General features: G+C 36.0%; 2 protein-coding genes across 2 annotated transcripts; one reads left to right on the plus strand and one right to left on the minus strand.

Annotated features, from left to right (window-relative positions):
• Positions 1 to 21,471: 21,471 nt before the first annotated feature.
• Positions 21,472 to 23,852, minus strand: LOC114530075. Its single transcript, XM_028551662.1, has 3 exons — positions 23,386 to 23,852; positions 22,836 to 22,928; positions 21,472 to 22,694 (listed from the first exon to the last, which is right to left on the minus strand). Exons 1-3 carry the CDS (start codon positions 23,635 to 23,637, stop codon positions 22,650 to 22,652), a joined length of 390 nt encoding a protein of 129 aa, XP_028407463.1. The 5' UTR covers positions 23,638 to 23,852; the 3' UTR covers positions 21,472 to 22,649.
• A 168-nt stretch (positions 23,853 to 24,020) lies between these two features.
• On the plus strand, positions 24,021 to 27,674 carry LOC114530051. Its single transcript, XM_028551631.1, has 6 exons — positions 24,021 to 24,533; positions 24,700 to 24,762; positions 25,367 to 25,485; positions 25,697 to 26,155; positions 26,430 to 26,547; positions 27,424 to 27,674. The coding sequence occupies exons 2-6, from the start codon at positions 24,708 to 24,710 to the stop codon at positions 27,672 to 27,674; spliced, it is 1,002 nt and encodes a 333-aa protein (XP_028407432.1). The 5' UTR covers positions 24,021 to 24,533; positions 24,700 to 24,707.
• Positions 27,675 to 27,679: the final 5 nt, after the last annotated feature.

Consider the following 27,679-nt stretch of genomic DNA (forward strand, 5'->3'; position numbering starts at 1 on the left):
AGCGCCATATTATTTAAAAAAATGCGACTCCATAATTTGATATCAGCAAGCATGGCCACCAAAAATAGCTCGGCTTAAACCACAACAAAATCTGACAACTTCTGAGAATGATATACAAAATATTCATTAAAGCCTAAAAATTTGATTTAGTAGCACATTTGGTATAAGAATATTTTTGGAATGAGCTAAGGAAATTGAAGAAAAAACTAATACATTCTAGATGCATTAATGAGATAATACCCACACAGTAATCCATGCACTTGGCCGCTGAAAAACGTGATCTTATTTAAAAGCTATAAGGAATTGAATCGAATTAAAGTCCTAGATTTATATCTGTAAAATATTAACTATTTTTATGCTGTTGTTTCTAACTTTTCTCAGCTAAAAGTTGGTCGACTGCAAGTTGACAAAATTTCAATGGCGTAAACAAGACATTTTCAACGATGAAAAATAGTCTGGATGTAAATTTGTCCTTATTTGAGTTATTTCTGTATGGAAATCTGGGTCAGATTACACATTGATTTTTTGCTTGCATGAAAATTTATTGAGAATATAACAATTTTTCTAATAATTCTAATCAAAGTCAACAATAATTAAAGGAAATCCTACTGTCTCTAGGTCTAGAGTCATAGATAACAAAGAAATTCTTTCATAAGGCCTTTCCCCATTTTGACACCAAATGTGACGATCCTTTCAATTACAATACTGCCATTTGCGACTGCCGTGAATTTAGCTGCACCAACACTCCCAGTCCAAGCATGAACAGTCGTTACCAAATAGACTACAACTGCCGGAGCTGAATCCCATGTACTTGCACACATTCTCGCATCTCGAGAAGTAAGGCGTTACTAACGTCCCACCATTGCATCCGATCAGTGTATCATAGCAACCTTCAGAGAACGCTCGAGCTCGTGGCAAAAAAGCAAGAACGCGAAACAAAGCTACGAATAGAATCAACTGGATTCTTATACAAGAAGCCATTTGAACTGAAAAAAAATCAAAATGAGCTTTCATTATATGCACCGTCTTTTTGTGATTGCAAGAAAACATATGTGCACGCGCCAAATTAAAGAATATGCCGAAAAATGAGAATATCATCTATTGAAAGTTGTAACAAAAGATGCATATTAATGCACTAGATGGCGCCGTGCGAGGGTCCGCCCGGAAAATTTTACAAGTACATCCCAGTTAATTCAAACAAGACGGGAACGCTCACTCTGTCGGAAGTTTGAAGCCAAGATGGTGGACACTGAAGCCTTTCTTGTAGGTATGATCCAGGCCTACACGAGGAAATTTCGTAGGCAAATGACGGCAATATTAATTTTAATTAATTTAATTTTCCTTTAAAATTTCCGCGTCAGAGGCCTGGATCATACCTACAAGAAAGGCTTCACGATCCACCATCTTGGCTTCACTCATTAATCAGGGAAAGTCAGAGAGTGAGCGTTCCAGTCTTATTTGAGTTCACTGGTACACCCGGGTATGCGAATGATATAAATTGAAGTTATATGCCTTACTTATATATAACTGGAATGTCCATCATTCAAAAGTATCCCCGAGCCGGTGCAGAGGGTACTAATTCCGCCCGGAGATTAGGAATTACACCCGGAACCCAGGAGAACATAGTGGAATCCAAAGTTGTCCTAATTCTATGTCATGGACGGTGGACGGTCCACGTTCGACTGTTTTGCCATGTAGGTTTTGATGATGTAGGTTTTGTAAAAAATATCGAAAATCGAAAATATCCAAGCAATAAGATATCACGGCAAAAAAATAATATTGTTTTGATAAAAACCGGGTGGAAGAACGGTGCTGTAGCGGCTCAGAATTGAGCCTGGTCAGTGGTAAATACCATGACCAAAAGGAACCATGTGGCGTAAGCAGACTGCGCACTGCGCAGAAGGTGAAGTTTGCCATGTTTTTGCGGACAAAGAGATCGCGGCAAAGTTACCGAAAAATGAGGAGCAAGTTCCTCCATGAATTTTAATATAGCTCAGTTGAAATAATTTATACTGATCTGCAAGCTCATAAGTGGTAAAAAAGTGAACGTGTTTACTTTGTTTATTTCGTATTTGCTTCGCTGTAAAAATGAAATTTATTTTGTATAATTTTCATCTTGGTATGCCGTTTTGCATAGGCATAACACACTGTGAAAGGCAAAAAGTATTTTTGAAAATGTAATTTAAATTTTCATATAACAAATATCACTACACTTCATTAAACTTTAAGCCCTCGACTGTTTTACAGAATAAAATATCATTTCATGCTTTTTCTTTGTCTGTGAAGATTTTGTACTGTTTCAATCGTTTGAAAGCCATTACTTAATTGCTGCCTTAATCGCAGCTGTTTACACGAGCTTTATAATTATTTTTGTCAGTACCGAATGATGGAAACATTAGACTACAAGAACACTAGACTATGGATGACAACTATACTAGAATTACAAATTTTAAGTGGAATACTGCGAGTGAATACACGTAGTACCTTTATCTTCCCCCATTCATTTGGGATTGAAGACCTGAAGAAAAATTCTACGCCAAGAGTCATTGCTGATTCCATTATAAATTTGACGACTCAGATTAAAGAGGAAACGCAAAATACAACGGTAGGTGTATCAGCGTTGTTAGTAAGAAATGATGCCCCGAATCTAGCCACTAAAGTAAAGCAAGTAAACTTCATCTTGGATAATTATTGTCGTATGAACAAGATTGCTTTCTTACGAAACGCTAATATTAACCATAGTCATCTGAACAAAAGAGGCGTGCATTTAAACAAATTAGGCAGCTTATCTTTACAAAATAATTTGATTGAATTTTCAAATAATTTAGACAGTAATTGACACCACACCGTGTCGTTTAGAGCTGATGCTTCAGTAATTAATACGCAATCTTCGCAAACTACTAGTTCTAAAAGTCTAAACCTGCATTTACCTAAAATGAGTGGCTTTAAACTTGCATCACTTAATATTACTAGCTTAGTTAAGCATATCGATGAGTTGAGAGTCTATCTAACTGATAACATGATTGATGTATTGGCCATTAATGAGACAAGGCTTGATTCTATGATTAGTGATAATGAAGTGCACATAAATGGCTATGAAATTGTTCGTCGGGATAGAAACACAAACGGTAGATATGGGGGAGGTGTTTGTTTCTATATTCGCAGCTGTATTAATTTTTCAGTTCGCCACGACTTGTCATTTGATCAATTGGAAAATTTGTGCATTTTAATCAACAAACCTAAATCCAAGCTTTTTCTCGTAGCAACCTGGTACAGACCACCAAATTCGACTCTGGCTAAGTTTCATTTGTTTGAATCTCTATTAGAGATAATTGACGCCGAAAATATCGAGTATTATCTATTGGGTGACTTGAACTGTGATTTGAGCTCTACTGTCTTGGATCATAGTTCAAGACTGCTCATGGATACTGCTGAATTATACAATCTTTCCCAATTGATGAATGAACCGACTCGGATTACAAGTCATTCTTCTACACTAATTGATCACATTTTTACAAACGCTCCTGATAAAGTTGCTTGCTCTGGTGTCTCTCACGTGAATATAAGCGATCACAGTCTCATCTATGCCTTTCGAAAGTATCATCTATGCCTTTCAAAATGCATGAAAGAGATATTCAAAAGATTAAAGCAGTTCGTTCCAACAATCCTTTCGATTGGTGCTTGTTTAAAAAAATGCGTAATGCTGTAAATCAAGAAATCTTTAAAGCTAAAGAAAGCTACTTCAAAAAGGCATTTTGTGAAAATAAATACAATCCAAAAAAGATCTAGACCTGGAATATCATCAATGAACTTACATCTAGGAATCAAAAACGTTCTCATATTAATGAAATTGATCTGAATGGAGACATAATTAACGATTCTAATGAAATTGCTGATGCTTTTAACGAACATTTTTCCAATATTGGACCTAAACTTGCCGATAAAATATGCTCTAGTGAAAAGAACCGGTCATATACCGATTTTTTATCGTCCCAAAATGATAATGTCTCTTTTCATCTTAAAGAAACTAATCAGTCATTAGTTTTCACGCTTTTATCCAGGTTGAGTAGATCAAAAGCAGCTGGCTTGGATAAAATATCTTCTAGATTACTTCGAGAATGCCCAGATTTAATCGCGGAGTCGCTTACTTTTATCTTTAATCGTTCCATTACTACAGGTATATTTCCGAATGAGTGGAAATGTGCTAAAGTCGTTCCCATACACAAACAAAGAAAACGGAACTGTATCGATAACTATAGAATATACAATATTTGTCGCGTATACAATATTTTATCGCAGTTATGCTGATGAGAATTCTCTCCCGAGTTGAGATCGCACATAAGTTACATAAGTGAGAATGTGAAGTATCACGCATTTGCATAGGATGAAACCACTGTTCTATGGTACGTGTGCTCAAAAAATGATCTTGACAAACCAAAATCGCTGAAATCGAGATGCATGTCAAGAATATTATATATAAAATATAATATAGCCTGATTTGACTTCATAAGCCAGGTTAGCTCGGGAAATTGTGTACTTGATTTGAAATAGCGAGGGGTTGCTGCATGCATTATTTCTAGTAATAAATAAGATATTAAAAGTGGAAGTCAAGTCTGTTCTTCGCATCGGTTCCGCTCAGGCATGCATAAGTATGCGAGGGTCCTCGAATGGAAACATGTCAAAATTTCACATTAAAGATTCAACGCTTTACGAAAATCAAGTCATATTCGTTTCGCGTATTTTGCATAGGAGATGTTCTCCGAATCCAAAAATACCCTTGTTTGCGTTGTTTTAGACCACTTCAAATAAGCCTATCTTATCACAAAAACCATATGCGCTTAATATCTGAAAGCCATTCTCCTTACCTTTGCAATGTATGTCTATACTTCTTCACGAAATGTTAGCTTGGCTGGAATGAACTCAATGAAGCCTTGGCTGATCAAAAGCGCAAAGTGGAGAATGATTTATACAATCTCAGCGGATGTCGAAGTTCACGATTCACGACTTCCTTCAGCCAGATCCGATTATAATGTTCACAATATCGTTCAGGCTTCAGCCTAATGCTTCAGCTCTACCGGATGGCTTTATGTGTTCACAGCATCCTTAACAGCTTTAGGTCATACATCAGTACTTGGACTTAATCTATTTATGTGAGTACTTGGACTTAATCTACTTCTTCAAAGCAATGTTACTGAACGATTATAAAACATTACATTTAAGCCTGTCAAGTAACCGCGCCACCTGGAGCGAGACAACCAATGACATTAACGTAGTGGTACCTAGAGTAAACACCACAGCTTACCAAAATAGCTATTATTGCATGATGCCAAGAGTTATACAACAGTTTACCACAAATATACCTAGATGGGACGTTCATTAGACAATTTATGTCATGCTATCTTTCAATTATTTAACACTTATTTACTGCGAACGAAAGAAACATTATGTTTTGTAGACCCGAGACCTGTCGATATTTAATTTCACGAGACGAAGCCCAGTGAAATATCGATGGTCGAGGGTCTACAAAACATAATGTTTTCTGAGTTCTCGTTAAATATTTGCATTTTCTTTTGAATTGAGAACAGTCAAGTCGAACTAATTTATTTATGCTGTTAAAATTCAAAAGAAAATATGGAAATATTTCGCTAGCGAACGATTTCGCTGTAAATGGAAATCCGCTTTAAAGCCGGTTTTCCACTAGCGATATTTTTCGCGCGAATCGATATTTTACTTTTGTCCCAGAGCTCTCAACTGCAACCATCTGGAACAAATTGATCAAATACAAAGGAATTAAGTCGCTTCGCACGAAAAATATCGCTGGTGGAAAACCGGCTTAACACGTTATCTCGATCACTCCGCATGGGGTCGCGCGGGCGACATCAAAATTTCGTCACTCTCGCGTGTTCGCTCTCGACCAATCAAATGCTACGAACACCGAACTTTGACAACTGGTATATAATATTATCATATGATGACTGAGATATGATGTTGATTTTCGACAACGCAAAGTGGAGAATGTTTGTACAATCTCAGCGGATGTTGAAGTTCACGAGTCGCGACTTCCTTCAGCTTGATCCGATAATAATGTTTACAATATCATTCAGGCTTCAGTCACACCGGATGGCTTTATATGTTCACAGCATCGTTAGGTCATACACTCTCAATTAGGAAATCAGGTTTACATTTTGAGAAACTCCTTACTAATGAGAAACTCTGACTTGCGAAATCTTTTCGAGATAATATTATATGTACTTTTCCTGCAAATATCACTGACAGAATTCCTGAGAATTACACGTGTTCCTAAGCCAAAACACCTCATATAAAAAAATTAATATAATAGATGTATGTTGTTACTTACCCACTTAAGTATTTTCAAAACGATGCTATTCATGTCTTTTTTAAGGAAACTAGACAGTAGACACAAGGTTCATATCTACTCCCAACCGTGTAATATCCTATATACATTGTATATTGTAAGTTGAAATTGGATATATTGATTTGAACTTGCCCATTGTATGTTAGTAATGCCTCTCGCATAATATTTTCTCGTTAATTCTCGTGGTGTTTCAGTTGTACAAGATACGTAACCGAGTTTAATTTCTGAACTGCATTGTATTTATAAAAATGGAGAGGACAATGTATTTCTAATCGTTTGCGTTTACTTATATATAGGCTGAATATTAATGATATGTATATATTATTTGCTGCAAATATATCAAGAATTGCTTGTAACTTGCTTCAAAGGTCAAAAGTAAAAATTCGAACTCCGTCAATCGATGCGGAATATAGCTTAGAATAATTGTGCCAAGTTTCATTCCGATCAAACAAGTAATGCTAGAGCCTTAGGGTTTTTTTAAAGAGCGTCGCCCCCTAACAACAACAACAACAACAACAACAAGATTAGCAGCGGTTAGGGACCAGTTCTTGGCCCAAAAATTGCAGTAAAGTTACATGTGTTGAAGAAAAGTTGGAAAAGTGAATCAGATTCGTACGAAACCAAATCAAGATCTGGAGACAAAGAGCTACCAGTGCAAAGGTGATACGATAATGACATCTCCGCGCAATAGAATAGCAACAGCTGGTAACATCCAATCAACAGTTCAGTACTGAGACGCGAGGAAAATAAGTGAATTAAATGTAGAGACTAAGTTGACCCCCACTGTAGACAGAATTTTCGCGAGGCGCAGGTCCGTTGTGAAAGCAGAGAACTTTGGAGGAACAATGACGCCACTTTCTTTCTTTCCACTTACTTGTGCGAGGAGTTTTTTTCAGCTATCTTAGGCAAGTTTCGTAAATAAGCAAAATTCTGATGATATTTCGACTTTATGCATGTGCGATTTTCTTATTTACAAAGATACGAACGAGTGAGTTAGTTACGGATGTTTAAGTAGGAGCTCGTACACATCCGAGCACTCATAACTTATGACTCTTTCACATCTATCTAAAGAAGAAAATCGCAAATAAAATCGCATATGTAAACGGGATCTCTGCGTAACAATAGCTAATAACAGCATATGTTATTACATTAAGAAAATTTTCCCTTTCATTAAAAAAATAAGCAACCTGAAATAATTTCACAGCGATCTGTTGTTGGAGCGTTTTAATATTATTATTGAGTAATGCCCACACAGTATTTAATCCATGCACTTGGCCCTGAAAAAGATGATCTTATTTAAAAGCTGTAAGGAATTGAATCGAATTATAAAGTCCTAGATTTATATCTGTAAAATATTAACCATTTTTATGCTGTTGTTTCTAACTTTTCTCAGCTAGAAGTTGGTCGACTGCAAGTTGACAAAATTTCAATGGCGTAAACAAGTCATTTTCAACGATGAGAAATAGTCCGGATGTAAATTTGTCCTTATTTGAGTTATTTCTGTATGGAAATCGGGGTCAGATTACACATTGATTTTTTGCTTGTATGAAAATTTATTGAAAATACAACAATTTTTCCAAAGGTGCGGCATAATTCTAATCAAGGTCAACAATAATTAAAGGAATGCATGCGACTGTCTCTAGGTCTAGAGTCATAGATAACAAAGAAATTCTTTCGTGAAGCCTTTCGCCATTTTGACACCAAATGTGACGATCCTTTCATTTACAATACCACCATTTGCTTGGACCGCGACTTCCGTAGCACCGACACTCCCAGGAGTAACAGTTGTTGCTGGTAGAAATACAACTGCCGTAGCTGTATCCAATGCACTTGCATTTATCTTCGCATTTCCAAAAGAAGGATCGAAGTATTCCTGATTTCCCACTATTGCATGCGGACCATGTTGAATAGCAACCTTCCCTGTACGTCCGATCGCGAGCTCGTGCCAAAAAACCAAGAAAGCCAAACAAAGCTACGAATAGAATCAACTGGATTCTTATAGTAGAAGCCATTTAAACTGAAAAAAAATCAAAATGAGCTTTCATTATAAGTGCACCGCCTTTTTGTGATTGCAGGAAAACATCTGCGCACGCGCTAAATTAAAAAATATGCGAAAAAATGAGAACATCATCTATTGAAAGTTGTAACAAAAATGCATATTAATACACTAGATGGCGCCAATGCTTACACTATTTTTATAATTATTTTTGTACCGAATGATGAAAACATTAGACTACAAGAACACTAGACTATAGATGACAACTATACTAGAATTACAAATTTTAAGTGGAATGCTGCGAGTGAATACACGTAGTACCTTTATCTTTTCCCATTCATTTCTTGGGTAGTCTTTAGGATAGTAATGGCAATATTTCGTGTCAAAAACTTAGACATGATTAATTTATATTATGATATACGCGTATACAATATTTTATCGCAGTTATGCTTATGAGAAATTCTCTCCCGAGTTGAGATCGCACATAAATTACATAAGTGAGAATGTGAAGTATCACGCATTTGCATAGGATGAAACCACTGTTCTATGGTACGTGTGCTCAAAAAATCATCCTGACAAACCCAAATCGCTGAAATCGAGATGCACGTCAAGAATATTATAATATAAAATATAATATAGCCTAATTTGACTTTATAAGTCAGGTTAGCACGAGAAATTGTTTACTTGATTCAAAATAGCGAGGGGTTGCTGCATACATTATTTATAGTAATAAATAAGATATTAAAAGTGGAAGTCAAGTCCTTTCTTCGCATCGGTTCCGCTCAGACATGCATAAATATGCGAGGGCCCTCGAATGGAAAAACGTCAAAATTTCACATTAGGATTCAACGCTTTGCAAAAGTAAAGTCATTAATTTTTTTTCTTGCGGTCCGAATTCATATTTTAGCGTTTCCTGCAATCTGATTGGCTATGTCGGACCTCTAATCTGGTAAATAACATATATATATATATATATATATATATAATATTATATATATATATATACATATATATTTGTTTTAGACCGCGTTGTTTTATTGCCCTTGAGACGCGATGGCGGCAATGCAAGTTGGCTCAGGCGAGTTGTTCCATAACTAGCTATGCCTATACCTGCATGTCATTGCTACCAGTGTACCCGCAGCTTTTTCACGATTTGCGTTGTTTTAGACCGCATCAAATAAGCCTATCTTATCACAAAAACTATATGCGCTTAATATCTGAAAGACATTCTCCTTACCTTTGCAATGTATGTAGCTATATACTTCTTCACGAAATGTTAGCTTGGTTGGAATGAGGCCTTGACTGATCAAAAGCGCAAGGTGGAGAATGTTTTATACAATCTCACCGGATGTCGAAGTTCACGAGCCAAGACTTCCTTCAGCTAGATCCGATTGTAATGTTCACGATATCCTTTGAGGCTTCTGCCTAATGCTTCAGCCAGACCGGATGGCTTTATGTGTTCACAGCATCCTTAAACCTTCACAGCTTTAGGTCATACTCTATCAGTACTTGGACTTCATCTATTTATATGAGTACTTAGACTTTATCTACTTCTTCAAAGCAATGTTACTGAACGATTATATAAACATTACATTTAAGCCGCCTTAAACGCGCCACCTGGAGCGAGACAACCAATGACATTAACGTAGTGGTACCTAGAGTAAACACCACAGCTTACCAAAATAGCTATCATTGCAGGATGCCAAGAATATACGACAGTTTACAATCAAATATATCTAGATGGAACGTTCATTAGGTCATGCTAGCTAATTCAAATATCTAACACTTATTTACTGTGAACATTATGTTTTGTAGACCCGATCGCGAGACCTGTCGATATTTCACGAGAAGAAGCCGAGTGAAATATCGATGGTCGAGGGTCCACAAAGCATGCATAATGTTTTCTGGTAAATAATGTTCTCTCTCGCACGTTTGTCTCATTACATTACGCACCCTGTTCCTTAATTACACTAACGCCTAATCACTAATTCAATCACATCTCATGCAAATCAAATAGGATAATGCTGAAATAATTTGAACTACGAAATAATGAATAACAAAAATAATCTAATAATAATATATTTGGGCGAAAACACGCTTATTTTTCCCAACTATGTATTAGAATTTAAATTTTTCGCCCTTTATACTATTAGTTAGAAGAATAAGGACAAATAACACCAGCCGTATGAGAACTCAGTTTTGTCGAGAGGCTTTATAACGTCATGATCTCAGATCAGCTTGTTAAGCTTTTTATAAAATCATTAGTATTGTGAATAGCACAACCAACTCTAAAGCCATACCAGGTCTTGTTGAACTGTTCGTCTCACTAGCCGTACTGCCAGTGGATGTACTCGGCTCTTCCGTCTTGATTGGGATTCGGATAGATATATTCTCAACTCAAATAAGACAATGTCCTTTCGCCATTTTATTTCAACAAGCAACAACAACTCACGGCCACAGGTGGCTGTAAATATATACAATGTGAAATACGATGAGATCTCTTTGAGGTAAAGCTTGAGACGTAATTTTGCGGCAGAGGATGTGAAGGGTGAGTCGATGATCCCGGCCTTGAGATGGAGTTGTAAGACGAAATAAGAAACCACATGTGAGTTTTATACCAAGCTGTCGGGCGGCATTGATGTACGTTGCAATGCCGTTTATAGGAAAAGTCCCAATCTGTGGTAATTGTGCCGCCTATAGAGTCGCCTGCGGAGGAGGCTATTAAAACCACATGGCCACGCAATTTATTATATAGAAACCATCAGCAAAAGTTCACGTTGACGAACGCATTGTTTTTGCCATTACAATCGATCAGGTTTATTTATAATGCGATTTTTATAAATTTTAAAATATAAATTAATAAATACAATAATAGTTCATTATACAACGTTTTACGTCTCTAGCAATTCAATTTGCGTTGCGCTATAAAACTCTAGACAAACAAGCGAATCGGAATATATGCGAATATTTAATAAACCGAATTACTGGTATATGAACTCGAATAAAGCAAAGTTAATAAAGCGGCGTCGTGTGGTCATGTGATATGTTCAAGAGGTCTGGGCGAGAATGGATTTTTCCGGAGGGTTGTCGTGCTATCGCTGTGGTAGCTTATTTGATATTGGCGGAGATTTAACGCTATCGTTCAACTCCGCCAATATTCAACATGTGGTAATTTCTTCCAGGATGTTTTTGAACGTTGAAGCCGCGATGTATGCTAAATGCGCAACATGTTCAATATCCGATTTAACTTCAACGTCGAAAGCACATTAGTCTTGAAATTTCTATTTCAGTCTTCAATTACGAAAATATGTTGAATGCATGTTGAATGTCCTATTTATCTTCAGTGACGAAAATATGTAGGTGCTAAACGTCGTACACCTTGTAGTCGAAAATAAAGCTTATAATTAATCATAACTAGAAATACATGCATGCAGCAACCCCTCGCTATTTCAAACCAAACTTAAGTTATGAAATGACACAAAACCCAAATATATTTTACCGAGTATATTGTAGCTAATGTTTCGATCATTCAATACAAAAATAATCATAAAGCTAGTGTAAACACTGCCCGTTCAATTTTGCTGCATTATACCATAGCAGCAATTAAGTAATGGTTTAACGTTTCAAACAATTAAAACAGTACAAAATCTTCAGAGACCAGGAAAAAACCTCAAATGTTATTTTATTCTGTAATGTCAAAAACACTTTTTGAAGTCAATTAAAGCAAATGGGCAATGGCCTTTCACAGGTTTATGTGTTTGCACAAAAGCTAAAAATTATACAAAGCTGAAAATTAAACAAATAAACGGCATACAAAACTGAAAATTATGCAAATACAGCTCATCCTTACCGCGAAACAAATACGAGATAAACAAAGTGAACACGTACCCTTTGAAAACATTTATATATATAAGCTTTCAGATTTGAATTATTTCTCTTACACCGCTTTGTCTTGACTGCACCCAAGTTTTTTTGCTATCTGTGATGCTTCATATATCTTCTCGTTCTCGTTGAAATCCAAACTTTCTGTCTTAACCAATCAGGACGTTCGTTGATTACCAGTCTTTCTCGCGCATGCGCATGACTTATATAACCACCCAACGTCGACCGTGTAACAGAATTTGGATAGTTCCATGTCATATAATTTGGACAACTTTGGATTCCGCTATGTTCTCCCGGGCTCCAGGTGTAATTCCTAATCTCCGAGCGGAATTAGCACCCTCGCAGGCGCTCCGCGCCCGCTCGGGGATTAGTTGTCCACATTCGTGAAGCTTTGCCGGCTGTGAAGGTATTTATAACAATGGAGAGGAAAATATATTTCTAATCGTTGGCGTTTACTGATATATTGGCTGAATATTAATGATATGTATATATTATTTGCTGCAAATATAGTCAAAAATTGTTTGTAACTTGCTTCAAAGGTCAAAAGTAAAAATTCGAACTCCTTCAAGCGATGCGGAATATTGCTTAGGATAATTGTGCCAAGTTTCACTCCGATCAGACAAGTAATGCTTGAGCCTTAGAGTTTTCTAAAGAGTGTCGTCCTCTAACATTAACAATAACAACAATAACAACAACAACAAAAACAACAACAACAAAACAGTGTACACCACACTTGTTAACGAGAAACTATCGTGACTTTCCCATGATTTTCACGTGGCAACCTACTGTGACGTTTTGGCGGCATGCCTTTCATCCGTATATGGGGTGAGGGGGTAATCTACTGATAACTTAAATTTGCTTCAATTTGTCACTCGCATGCCCGAGTGCACTTGAATAAATCTGCGTGGAATTATAATACGCATCTTTTTGGACTAGGAACTGGTCCCTAACTGCTGCTAAATGTTGTTGTTGTTGTTGTTGTTGTTATTGTTAATGTTAGAGGACGACACTCTTTAGAAAACTCTAAGGCTCAAGCATTACTTGTCTGATCGGAGTGAAACTTGGCACAATTATTTTAAGCAATATTCCGCATCGCTTGAAGGAGTTCGAATTTTTACTTTTGACCTTTGAAGCAAGTTACAAACAATTTTTCACTATATTTGCAGCAAATAATATATACATATCATTAATATTCAGCCAATATATCAGTAAACGCCTACGATTAGAAATATATTGTCCTCTCCATTGTTATAAATACCTTCACAGTTAATGTTGATAAAGCTTCAGCCGCGGAGCGCCTGCGAGGGTGCTAATTCCGCTCGGAGATTAGGAATTACACCCGGAACTGGGGAGAACATAGTGGAATCTAAAGTTGTCCAAATTATTTGACATGGAATTGTCCAAATTCTATGACACGGTCGACGTTGGGTGGTTTTATAAGTCATGCGCATGCGCGAGAAACGACTGGTAATCAAAGAACGTTCTGATTGGGTAAGACAGAAAGTTTGTATTTCAATGGGCAATATGGTTGCTGGGAAACATGGAACAGATGCTCTGGATGGAGTTCAGGAGCGACGTGCGATAAGAGATGCAAGTGCATTAGACGCAGTGGCGGCAATTTTATAATTTGGTTCGCGCTAAGTGTTCCACAAATGAATATGTCAGTGCTACCACTGTGGTGCTACGGAAGTTACATCACAATAAAATCGTGGTATTGTGGATATGGTGAATGAATTGATCGTTTCTCTGATGTTTACCCTATAACATTTGGTGTCGAAATTGCAAACGGATTTACCAAATAATTTTTTTGTTATCTATAGAATTTTAGACCTAGTTTCAGCACCATTTCCTTTAATTATTGTTGACATTGATTAGAATTACAGCCGTACCGTACCTGCGGTAAAAGTTGTTATATTTTGCGATAAATTTTCATGCAAGCAACCATTATACCTAAGCGTACGCGTCATGTTGAGCGAAAAAATCTGCGAATAACCGCGTCCTCTTACAAGCTCACGATCAAGCCAGCTTATGGGCAAATTTTGCAACATAAGCAAAATTCTTATGATATTTCGACTTTATTGCGGTTAAAATCATTGTCAAACCGATTAGAAGGAAAATGAAGTCGATGATAAGATGATATGAAAGGCGAAGCTATTTACACAGCGACAAATGAGGTCAACAAAAAAGCTTCTTTGGGGCCAGGGTGGATCCAGGCCGAAATCTGACCGTGTCCAAGATCCAACCTCAACCTTGGGGGTCCGAAATATTTGAAATTTGAAGCCTGCTAATGGCATTTCTCGCCTTCTCAGCAACGAATATTGCTCTTAATATACCTTTGCAGCACTTTCATTTATAGAAAAATTATACAAAAAAATGCATAAAACCGACAATTACCTTTCAATATTAAATACTTGGTCGCCATTTACCGGATATAGTATTAAAATTTTAGTCAATCTCACCCACATAATTTATGTAACTTGAAAACTACTAATGATGTTGTTCAACCTTTTGAGCTATATTTACATACACGACGAATGAGTTTGCATACGATTAACCGCGTGAAAAGTAAAGTCAGATTGATTCTCACTGACTTTCAGACACCCAAGCATAGATATTTCGAAGATTCCGACTCTTATTAAATTGGGCTACGAGCATTCTTACGAACGCATTGTTATTATGCCCGCGCATACTTAGAACCAAGATACATTCATGAAATCACGTTCGAGATATCTTCTTGCGTAATAAAACGCTCGAAGATTCGAACGGAGCGCCAGTGCATGTTGTGAAAGTTCGCCCAAGACGCTTTGTCGATATTTAAATAGGACCTCGTTCACATAGGACCATGCATAACTTATGACTCGTTCACGTCTATCAAAAGAAGATGAGTATCTTCTTAAATTCGCAGGGGTAAACGGATCTCTACGTAAAAATAGCCGATAATATAGCATGCGTTATTACAATAAAAAAGATTTGCCTTTCGGCAAATATAAGCTGAACGCGGGCAATAAATTCCCAGCAACATGCTGTTGGAGCGCTATATTATTTTAAAAAATGCGTCCTTTCCTAATTTGATATGAGCATGCATGGGCACCAAATCATTTCGGTTTAAACTACAACAAAATCTTACAACTTGATATGATAAATATTCATTAAAGCCTAAAAAAAATTCTCTCTAAATCTGACTTAGTAGCACATTTGGGCCAAGAATATCTTTGGGATAAACTCAAATTCAATAAAAAAACTAATGTCTTTCAAGAAGTATTAATGATAAAACCAACAGTATTTAATCGGTCCTGTACTTGGCCCCCCAAAAAAGTGAGCCTAAAAACTAGGGAATTCAATCGCAAGTCCTAGTTTCACATCTGTGAAATATGAACCCTTTAAATGCTGTTGTTTTTTGAATTTTCTCAGCGTAATTTGATGGTTTGCAATCTTCACAAAATATCAATGCCCTGACCAAGTCATTTTCAACGATGGGAAATTGCCGGATGTAAATCTGTCCTTATTTCGGTATGGAAATCGGTCTTTGTTAACTGATTACACATTGATTTTTTTTCTTGCATGAAAATTTATTACAAATTACCGCAGGTGCGGCATTAATTCTAATCAATGTCAACAATAATTATATTAAAGGAATGCTACCGTCACTAGGTTTAGAATTCTAGATAAGAAAGAAATTTTTTCGTAAATCCGTTCGCCATTTCGACACCAAATGTTTCATAGGGTTCAACATGAGAGAAACGATCTATTCATTTACCAAAACCACACCACCACGATTGTCTTTTGCCCTGCCTTCCGTAGCAATGACACGAATAGGCATAGCCATTTGTGGAACACGTAGCTCGAGTCAATACGCAATTGCCGCCTTCGCGACCCAAGCACTTGCATCTCTTATCGCACCCGTACCAAAGGATGCCAGTTCCACTTGAACTCCATCCAGAGCATCTGCTCCATGTTTTCCAGCAACCTGCAGTTACCTCTCGTGGCAAAAAAGCAAGAACGCCAAACAACGCTACGAACAAAATCAACTGGATTTTTATAGTAGAAGCCATTTGATCTGAAAATAAACATCAAAATGAGTTTTCGATCATTACATACACCGCCTTTTTGTGATTGCGGAAAAACATCTGAGCATGCGCCAAATTAAAAAAAATATGGCGAAAAATTAGAATATCAGCTACTGAAACAACGATGCATATCAACGCTCCAGATGGCGCCGTGCGAGGGTACTAATTCCGCCCGGAGATTTAACTAACTACACGCTTGTATGCGAATGGAAAATTGAAGCAAATTGTAGTTAACCGCCACTAATTTACGTAGTTCATTCCGTAAAACGTCTACGATTTTAAAGCATTTTGTTGTGTTTTTGGAACGGACAATATTTTTGTACTTATATATAGTTGAATTTTCGCTGTAACAAATTTATTGTTGAATTTGATAGTTGAAGGACATTGCCAATAAAAATTAACTTTGTCTATTTTAAAGAGACATTGGCCGTTTTCACACTAGCGTGAAAACGACCATTCAGTATATTGCAAAATTCTTCCACAGATTTGCTTTATCGTTCTTCGTTCTTCATACAATTCCACGACGATTACGATTCAATGCTTTGCGAACATAAAAACATATTCTTCTCGCGTTTATTACATAAGAGATGTTCTCCAAACCAAAAACAATAATACCCTTATTTGCGTTGTTTTAGTATTGAGTATTTTTGCCTATCGTGTCAGAAAAACTATTCGCTTAATGTCTGAGAGACAATTCTTCTTACCTTTGCAAAGTATAGCTATATTCTTCACGAAATGTTAGCTTGGCTGAAATGAAACCTTAACTGATCAACAGCGCAAAGTCGAGAACGCTTTGTAGAATCTCAGCGGATGTTGAAGTTCACGAATCACGACTTCCTTCAGCTAAATCCGATAATAATGTTCACAATATCTTTTAGGCTTCAGCCATACCGAATGGCTTTATATTAACAATCAAACCTAAACCTTCAAAGCTATAAAAGTTCATACTTTATCAGTATTTGGACTTATAATAACCTACTTTTTCGACGAAAGACGACTTAGTCGTCTTATGGAGTAAACACCGTAGCTTACCAAAATAGCTATAATTGCAGGATCGATGCCAAGAATATACAACAGTTTGCCATCAAATATACCTAGATCGGACGTTACCATTAGACAATTAATTTTTTAGGTCGTAATAATTGAAATAAATTACTATCATAAGATGACTGAAGTATGACGTTGATTTTCCACAACGTTTTAAAACTTTGTGTTTTAAATGTCGCTCTTGTCTTTCGTTGACTAGTATTATGAAAAAAATGTGTTGTGGGTAAAATATTAATTCATTTGTTGGCCTCAGAAACTCTCTTACCTTTGGATTCAGTTCAACCAATTTAATTTTTGAAATACTTGTATATGTTAGAGATGATCAGTCAAGAGATAATTTCAATTGACAACACAGTTCGCCAGATTTCATTTGTCTGATTTATGTTTCTTAGCGAAGCAATCGCTTGGGTGTAGTAAGTAGGATTGATATTTAACTGTTATTTACCGCGACCGAAGGCGTAGCCGAATGAAATATCGACGGTCGAGGATCCACAACATAATGCTTTCTGAGGTCTTTGTATTTCAATGAGAGCGTCAGCAATTTTCGTAAACTTTTTTGTAAAAGCGTTTCATAAACTTTGTGCAAAATAAAACGAGAACAAACAAAATATACGAAGCATGGTAGATAGCAAAGAATTAAGTTGAATTTTGATATCCAAAATGCACACTATACGTATAAAACGTTTAGTTGTCGACTGCACCACAAAATAAAATAACATTTGAGGTTTTTTCTTTGTCTCTGAAGATTTTGTACTCTTTTAATCGTTAATCGTTTGAAACTTCAATTTTAAACCATTACTTACAACCATTTGCAAGCTTCCATTAACCGCGCACTCGAAACAAAGTTTTGAAACGTTTGAATTAATAAGATTTTCAACGGAAACACATTTGTTTTGACATTCAAACGTTTTCTGGGAGGGGCCAAAACAATTAGTTTCGCGATCAAAACATCACACTTTTGCCTATAATTGTAACCAAAATTTGTAGCTTTGTTACGGAGTTTAAGATAAACAGACATGGTAGATATACACTGCAAAAAATGAAAGTCTAGGCCAGATTATTTATCTGATTTTAAGATTTTATTTCTCAAATCAAGATTCCACTCCTTATTTTAAGAAAATTATCTTGTAATAAGATCGTATATCTTGATGAGATCTGTAAAAATACCGATTTTTCTTAAATTAAGGTAAAAATTCTTGACTCAAGATACTTAATCTTGTTTTAAGAATATAAATCTCGCTTGAAGAAAAAAAAAAGCATTTATAGTTTTTGAAAGAAAGAATCCAATTCTTAAATCAAGAATTTATTTCTTATTTTCAGAAAGCTATCTTGTTTCAAGAACATTAGTCTTTATGTAAGGTGTTATTTCTTATTTCAAGAAAGCTATCTTGTTTTAAGATAATAAATCTTGGTACAGCGAGCTCAAAATTATTCAATTTCTTAAAACGAGTCATATTTTCTTTTAAAGAGATAATATATCTCTTTTTAAGAACATTAATCATGGTATAAATCCATATTTAAAGAAAGCTATCTTGTTTTAAGATATGTATTCTTATTTAACAGAGTTAAATTTATCTTGTTTAAGAAATTTGTTTTAAGAAAGTTTAACCAAGAAATTTGTCTTGTTTTAAGAAATTAAATCTTGGTCAATCGGAGCTTAACGACTAACTGTTTCTTAGACAAAGATAATTATTATTCATCTCGGTTTGATAACAAATCTAAAAAATGGCCTCTCCCGTGATGAATCAAGATGTTAAAGCTTGGTTCATCAGAGCTGCAAACGATTTATTTTAGGATGAGTTATTGTTTTTAGTCAAAGATGATTTATCTTGTCTTAAGAAAATATTATAGTCGATTCCTGAAGGAAAACAGTGTCAGTCTATGTCTCTTATGCCAAGAAAGCTATCTCAGCTTGTTTCGCAGCAAATACGTCTTCGTCTAACAACTGAGAGTCGACATGTATGCATTTCTTAAAACTAGTCACTGTTTCTTGGTCAATGAAAATTCAACTCGTTGCCATTAATACTTTGTGCCTGTTATAATTATTTGCATGGCTTTCTCAGCGTGTTAAATTTCTTCAAGTTATAAAAACTCTAAACTGTATTCATTTATACAAACATATGCACGTATTGAGCAAGGTTGCAAGCCATGCGTGATGTGTGGCACTGACAAAGGTGCAGTACTGCTCAAACCCCACTATATATGGAACAATTTCGCATTGGTCATTAATTTATGCAATAATATAATAATTTTAATATGTCAGTACTGTAAAACAAAAATAGTATGACAAGAACAAATGCATCAAAGTTAAAGGTGAAGTGTATAGAATCCAACATGAAACTGATACTATAATTCTATTGTACAAACCCAACTAATCTTAGATTACGCTTTGTGATCGAATGATCAATTTTATGCGACCTATACTAGCTGTATATAATAAACGATTTAACTACAGTATAGTTCTGTATCAGTTCAAAGTTAAAGTATATAATTGCATTTAGCGATGCAGGGGGTTCTCCCCAACAACATGAAGTCTTATTAGATCCCTCAGGTCATACTTAGTAGGAATGAAAGTGGAATCAAACTGTTTCAGTGTAGAATATACGTTAAAATCCAACATACTTGCGTATAAGCAGAACTTTGTTGGAACACCATCTCCAGGATCTTCAACCTCATAAGACAGAAGGCCATCGTTAAATTCAACTGTTTTCAAAGGTGTGTATTCAAATATAGTATCTTCATCTGCAAGCCAAATTCTCTGAATTCTTCCAAATTCGGGCAACATGCTGTAAAAAGTAGCATCAACTGCAATGATACAGCCCTTATTGGGAACATATTTTGTTCCGTGCAATTGAATCCACTTACATGTAAAAACGTTGGTCAAACTTTCAGGATTGGCGTAAAGCAAGCAGTCAGTAATTCGTTGAAAAAAGTGGGCTTTCAACATATCTGTCACCATACTGGATGGACCAATAACCTTTTCGGACTTAAATAACGGGTGTTGGCAGGGTGTTTGGGTTTCAAAGTCTGCACATTCATCAACCTGGCATCGCTCTGCTAAAGAGAGGCAAATGTTCTTGAAGTTCTGTAGTGGAGCCAGGTCTTTGAAATAACAGTGCCTGGCTTCAAAACGTAAACAACAGTGCCTTACAAGTGGACCAAGATACACAATTTGCTGCGGTATGTGGAGCATATAATGCATTTTGGGGGTAATATTCACACCTGGGAACACTTCCTTAAAGAGGATGAGGTTTGCTTCGATTAAAGTTTCCAATTCTTTAATAGTTTCAACACTGATGACTGGTGAAAAGCAGATCTGAACAATCAATGAAATCTGCAATATAAGCTGGTATTGCGGACAGTCATTAGCAACGAAGTTCTTCAAACAAATGGGCAAATACTTCAAGAAGATTCTAGCATGTTCAGCCGTTTGTTTCAGTTTATATTTCTCTTGGCCATTAAACACTGTTTCTCTTAAAGGCGGAGGACGGTTAGCTTCATCTTGGTACCCAAGCTTAAGTTGGCAAAACGTACTGTTCAATTGTTGCAATGTTATAGATCCATTATCAATAAAATATTGCAATGCATAGCGGACTTCGTATTGAACAGACCCTTCCAAAAGGACATGCATTATGTCTTGGGGAAGCTGTTTCGTTATGTCAAATTGAGGTAAGCGGCTCAATACACTTCTTTCGTTAATTCCATATGTGGTCACCAGATTTTTCCTGCTTTCTTCTGTTGGAGCTGTTTCAATATCTTCGCAGTGTTGACGATACTGGACTAAGTTTCTTTCAGTAAAACAGCTAGCCCTGAAATTCTCTTGCATGCTTAGAAATGTACATAAACAATTTCGACATTTCTGGTGAGAAAAACCAACCTTTACTTTGAATCCTCCCACAGGTGCTGCCCTTCGGTGTCACCAAGGCAACTGACTACGCCACCAAACAACTCCATAAAATTTCCACCTACCACAAATGTATAGCCATTTGCCAGTGTATGTAGGTCATTAATTATTGGGGTTAAAATCTTATTCTGACCGTACATTGAAACATCTTTAGCCTTCACAATAGCCAGTAGCCGAATGGCACAAGCTTTGACCTATATTTGGGGCCAATGTTTCCAAGTGTATAATAATAAAGATCGATTTTGTGCTTGCCTACATGTGTGCCCAACGGATTGCAGACTTCAATCTCATCATGGTAAAGAATAATTATTAATCCATTTGGGTGCTCTATGAAGATTCTATTGTGCTTTATACATTCACCGTCACAAATGTCAAATAAAAAACCTTCTTTGCATACTTGGCGTGGTGCGGTTATAACATCTGCTATCTTTGAATTTGACAAGAGTTGCTGTAGACTATCAAGAATGGGAATATACACCATTGTGTCATCTTGTTCACAAATAAGACGCTTTGAGCCCTTGTTTTTATATGTGATTCTAGTGGACAGGACATATTGGATTGGTTTGATAAAGTTGACGCTGCTTTCCAAAAATGAAGACTGCAAGTAAGTTGTTTTAAGTTTGCTAAATGGGTCCTCGAAAGAATTGAAAATTTCTTCAACGGATTCCTCAGTCAATTTGTCAGCACCGTTTTCTACACAATTCAATACCTTTTGTTTTAGGTGTTCTTTTACTTGCTCAATTAAGTTGCTAGTACTTTCCACAATCCCATTCAACATTACCTATTTTTAAAGAGAAAATATGATAATAAATAACTATATGTAACACTGTAGAACATGATTTTATATGACAACTTGTGCAAAAAGGGATAAATATTTAGGACTTTTTAATAATGCTGAGATACAAATTAGTCAACCTGGAGAGTTATGTTCAAGTACGTTGAATTTAGCGACTAAACTAAATTTTCAAGGATAGCCCGAACTGTAATGATGAATCTTTTGACATTTGGTAACTCTCTTTTGTAACATTATGAAATATTATTTTCAGGTCCATGTTCAGGTTATTAAATTTTACTAAAAGTTTGTCATTTCTCATGGGTATTGTAGCTTGTCCACAAACTAGTATGTTAACAATAATAACAGCATAATTGAGTTATGCCATATACTGTATAACTCCATCATGTCGTTTAAATTAAAAGGCAACATTGCAGGAATTGCTAAATTAGGTGTAATTAGTTTGAGGAAATTGGGAATTATTTATAGGTACTGTTTGAACTTACACTGTAGCTTGCTGTAATTATAGTGCTGCTGTAAAACTGTAAGGTGCAACAATTGTTTATCCTATTTTTTTCTGTATTTCTGTATTGCCTATTCCAATATTATTTCTTTCTTCCTGTGTCTATCTTTTTTAAGGCATACTCAAGCTGGCAAATATAAGTAAAAAGGGGTAAAAATATATTACTATTTAACTATAAATATATAACAGAAATGTTACATTGATATTAAATGGACTTGCAGTGTTATACCAACAATTAACGTTTTGATTCAAAAGAAGCCTTTCATACCTTTGGTATCTTAGACCGTGCTTGAAGTTTAAGCAAGAACTGAGCAGAACATTGCTTGAGGTCTACAGCTTTATCAGTTTGATTGACATCAACCTAGTAAATGTGCAGTTATTGAGTAAGAATATACAAAAAGTTAAGGTAAGGAAATAAGCATACATGTATGCTGCAGAATTTATCCTACAGTACCCTGTAGATTTTAGAATTGCAAACTCCATAATTCATGGTCTCTCTTAATTCAGTTTTTCATACTCAGGCATATTAATGAAATGGGGATCCAGCTTAATTTCCTATACATATGGTCCCTATTTGCTGAGCTAAAAACAAGGTTTCAAAAAAAGTCGAACAAATTCATTTTAGTATGCAAAAATGACATCAATTACCACAGGGATAAGAATTGGGGAAAGGACTAAATGAGTAAATGTGGTAAAATGGTAAAATGTGCCCTTCTGAAAACATGCCAAAATATGTAAAATATGTTTATAAATTAGCCTGCATTCATGAAATGGAAAACCCCTATTAAAATGCATGAACACCTGTGAACTTACTGTACCTCAACAGTTGGGTTGTCATCCTCGCTATCAGTATCAGTCGACGTTTCCGAAGAGTTGTTGCTACTCATTTCAAGTGTATGGTTGTCTCCCTGACTGTCGTTTGGCAGCAAATTGGATGTCTCCGCAGCAGACATTTCCTCCTCGTGTTTCCGATGAATGTGTCTTCGGAAAGAATTCATTTTATTATACTGCTCTGGCCTCTGGGCATCCATTGATTCCACATTTAATCTTAAAATTTGGATGGGATGCATGTTGCAAAGTAATATGCCTTAACAAGGCCTTCAGCGTCAGTGCTGAGAAAACAAAACAAATACTACATAACCACACGTTCGACATATTTAGTTAATTTTCCAGCCACAGTTCAACGCAAGAAATGAAATGCCATGATTTGTATTTGGCGCGAAGCCGCGAGCAGTGGCTATAACAGCCATCACTCAAAAATACTCGGGAAATGTCGGACATGCTTCGTGACCCGCTTCGTGACGTGTACAAAATCACGCCACTAACAGTGTCGCCATCCCCTTTTTAAACTGAGCGGTTGGTGTGAGAATATCACTGGAAAATATACATTATTCAACGTTTAATCCTTTGTAATCCGACCCTTTAAAGGAAATTTAAGAAGGTAAATATTTGACCTTTTGTTAATATTAAAAGTAGTCTTTTATAGTCAAGTGTATTCAACACCGAATTACGAATGTTTATTGAGATTTGAGAATGAACGCTATAAAAGTCGCACGCTGGAGCCGGATCGGAACATTCAAGTATTGTCAAAAAAACAAAAGAACGGTAACTCCGAAAAGCATTTTGTATAATACTGACGACGACTAAAGTGCAGTCGAAACGTGGATTCATTAAAGCTACAAAATGTATTTTCGGAGTTACTGCTCTTTTGAATTTTATAAACATGCTCAGTGGTTCGTGTACTTATATATTTTCATGTTCCATGTATTTTGCGGTGTTCAACATTTAAATGAGCTGCCAAATTCCAATATCACAGTTAGTTTACTGTTCCAGAATGTAATGATAGTAATGTACATTTGAAGTTCCAAAAACTGCGATATTTGGCATCCTTTTATTCTAGCTTTTGTATTTTTTTAGGGTTGGGGATAAAAACAACTCCCGTAGGAATAGCGCGAATCGATTACAGGTAAAATGGTAGCGACTTCGTATTATTTTCTAGTCCTATTTAGCCAATTTAAACTACCTGGAGCAGAAAATTTTATTAGGAATTTTTGTTTCGAGTTCGTCAGATACTACTTTTCAAATACTGGAATATGGCAAAAATACTGATTTTCTAAACTTTTTTTGTACAGGGCCAAGCATGTCAATGGAAGACATAAGGAAACTGGACATCGAGGCTTATGATATACTTCAAGGTACTGCAGAATAGAAGTTGTTAATTGTCTCCCTATTTAATAACTCCCTATTTTGCTCTTGTCTGGCCGACACTCATTCATAACCCCCAAACCTGTGGCTGCCATCCTGGATCGACTGCTCAGTTTAAAAAGTATTTGCATGAGAGTTAAAAAGTATATTTTGTTCTTGAGCTAGGATCCTATTCCAGCTCAGCAGAAATTGGCTCAGCACAAAATAGAAACATCTTCAAGTAATCCGTTGTAATTTAATCCGGGGAAAAAATCAATAAAATACTCTACACCAGCTCATATTAATTTGAAAATGTTATATAGTTTAGACGTACTTGGGAAAATTTCTGTAGTATTATGGGAGTATTAAACCATACTGTAGGTATGTTTCACTTCTGTGATACAAGCAGCTGCAACTCATGCAATAAAATCCTTGTACTTTTGGTGTGATTTTGCATTTAGTTATACTTATCATGCAGTATGTACTGGGAAATCAATTACCATTTTTATCACTTCATTGAATTAATTAAGGCTAATTTCTAGGGGGTTAATGGGTCTTTTGAGTGGAAATCACACTCATATCAAATTCATAATCATACTTTTATTAATTTGCTAGATGCCAGTGTTAATGAAGATATGTTAATGGATTTCAGTCGGGATGATCTAAAAGACTTGTTTGCCGGTGCAGATAAATTTTTGTTGAGAAAAAAGATTTGGAATATTATTGAGAAAGCTGTAAGCTACATTCAAAGTAAAATTATATATTTTTGTTTCATAAGCATGCACTGCATCAAAGTAAAGTTAATTAATCTATTTTTGTTCCTCGAAGAAAAATTATCAGTTTTTCAATGTAATTCTTGTTATCAGCTTGCAAATTAACCGCTTGAAGTTATTCATAGAATAGCTGTCTAACGTACAAAAATTGCTATCTGAATATAATTTTTAGAGAGGATGTAAAGAAAAAATGTTAGAGTCTCCTAACTCTGCAAAAGTAAAGATTAATCAAACCCCAGTGGTAAATCCTCAAACTCCTCCTGTACAAAAACATTTGGGAATTTCGCAGTCACAACTATTGCGTTCACCTTCTTCCTGGTTGGAGAGTCCCCCTAGCCCTGCAAGTGTTGACCTAACTTCAAGTCAGGTGATTACCCCAGCACCTTCTCCGGCCTTTGTTGTATATACAGATAACGAAATTGTCTGTTCAGCCAAGACTGGTGATATTTCGCAAGATCTGTTTAATAGATTGATACGAAATACTGTGTCAAATATGCGATCAGCCTGTCATAGTTTACCTGTACCAAGGGAGCCAACATCCCTGGAAATGGGAGAAATGGCCAAGGTTCTATGTCAAAAGTATCCCTGTTTAGAAAGAGCTTCAGAGTTGACAGGAAGTGAAAGCGGTCATGTAAGTTAGACAGATTAAAAATTTAAAAGTGCAAAATAAAATTGGAAGAGGGGGGAGTTCCATGCCACAAGCAAATGGTTCATAGTAATATAGTTAGCTTCTGGTAGAAACTTTCTGTCAATTTTTAGATAATTATTTTTATTTTACATAATTAAGTTATTCATGAAGGAGTTGTTTACCCACCTAAACCTATCTATTACTATGAGCGACTCCTGCCTAGCTACTATATAGTTTGCCGATTATACTGAGATAAATGTTGTTTTTAATTTTGTAGCTTTTTGTGTTGTCCAAAATTAAAAAACGTCTTGGAAATGTTGTCCCAGCTAAGAAAAGGCAAGGAAAAGTGCCTGCGAGATCAAATAAACGTATTAAATTAGACATGCCTGAACTTGGTAAGTTAATATATAACCTATTTGTTTGTCAGAGTAACCCATATGCATGTCATCGTCATTTGATAAAGTTGGAAAACTTACTAGTACATGCAATGAAACAGCTCTTGGGGCCTGAAATTACAGTAGCAGTATTCTGCTAAAAGATGAATTTGCAAACTATGGGTTGCCAGGGGGGCATTGATCCCCTAGCCTAGACCAGGAAGGGTGCAGGTTTGGGTATAAATTCAAATTTTGGGGGATTATGTACGAAAATCAGAGCTTAAATGATGTATTTTGGTGTATTTGAGAGTTTCACAGGCTCTGACAATCTGGTAGCACCTTATCCTCCAATTTATATATAAATTTCTAATATCCTAATATCCCTGACAACTGGTGCTTGTACCTCAACCCATGTCCAGCACTTGTCTGCACACCCCCCCCCCCCCTACAAAATCGCTCTGGATCCATCCTGGTTCTACTTTTGCACTCACAGCATAATATAAGAGGATTGATGTGCCATGATTTGCCCTATGTTATTATGACTTTCCCTGTGTTGTACTGGCATCTAATGGGTTAAATTGCCTAACTGCCCTTGTGGCTGGTGAATGCTTTGCAATTAATGTATTGGACCCCATAGTAGAACCTGTTACACTAGTCATTACCGCATGTACAGTATATCCTGAAATTTTTAAATGCTTAAAAGCATTTAATGCAACATTTTTGTGATTTCCTTAAGTTTACACTATATGCGTCAGTCCACCACTGTGAAACTCCTTTCTTATGATAATTAAAAAAAAATGAAAAAAAAACACAAAGCATATAATTTCCGATTATTGTCCACAGTATAAAAGCATGAAAAGTCAAGTTATTCAATTCAGTATAACACTCATTATTTAGGTGATTCGAGTGATCCTTTGAAAAAAGGGTCAGAGAGTGAATCATCATCTACTGAGACAACAGACGGATCTAATGAAGACACCGGTCTTTGCGCAAGGCATTACAGTGCATTAGAGAGAGAACAAAGGAAGTGTAAACCTAACCCAAAGGTGATTAACAAATATTTGAATCTAGAGTTCTCGTCTAGAAGGCAATTGATTCAAGAGACGAAGAAAGATGAGAGGCCAAGCAAAATACTGGAGCTCTACTAATGTTT

This window comes from Dendronephthya gigantea, unplaced genomic scaffold (assembly GCF_004324835.1).
Source record: "Dendronephthya gigantea isolate DGI-Jeju-01 unplaced genomic scaffold, DenGig_1.0 000059F, whole genome shotgun sequence".
NCBI classification, from domain to species: Eukaryota; Metazoa; Cnidaria; class Anthozoa; order Malacalcyonacea; family Nephtheidae; genus Dendronephthya; species Dendronephthya gigantea.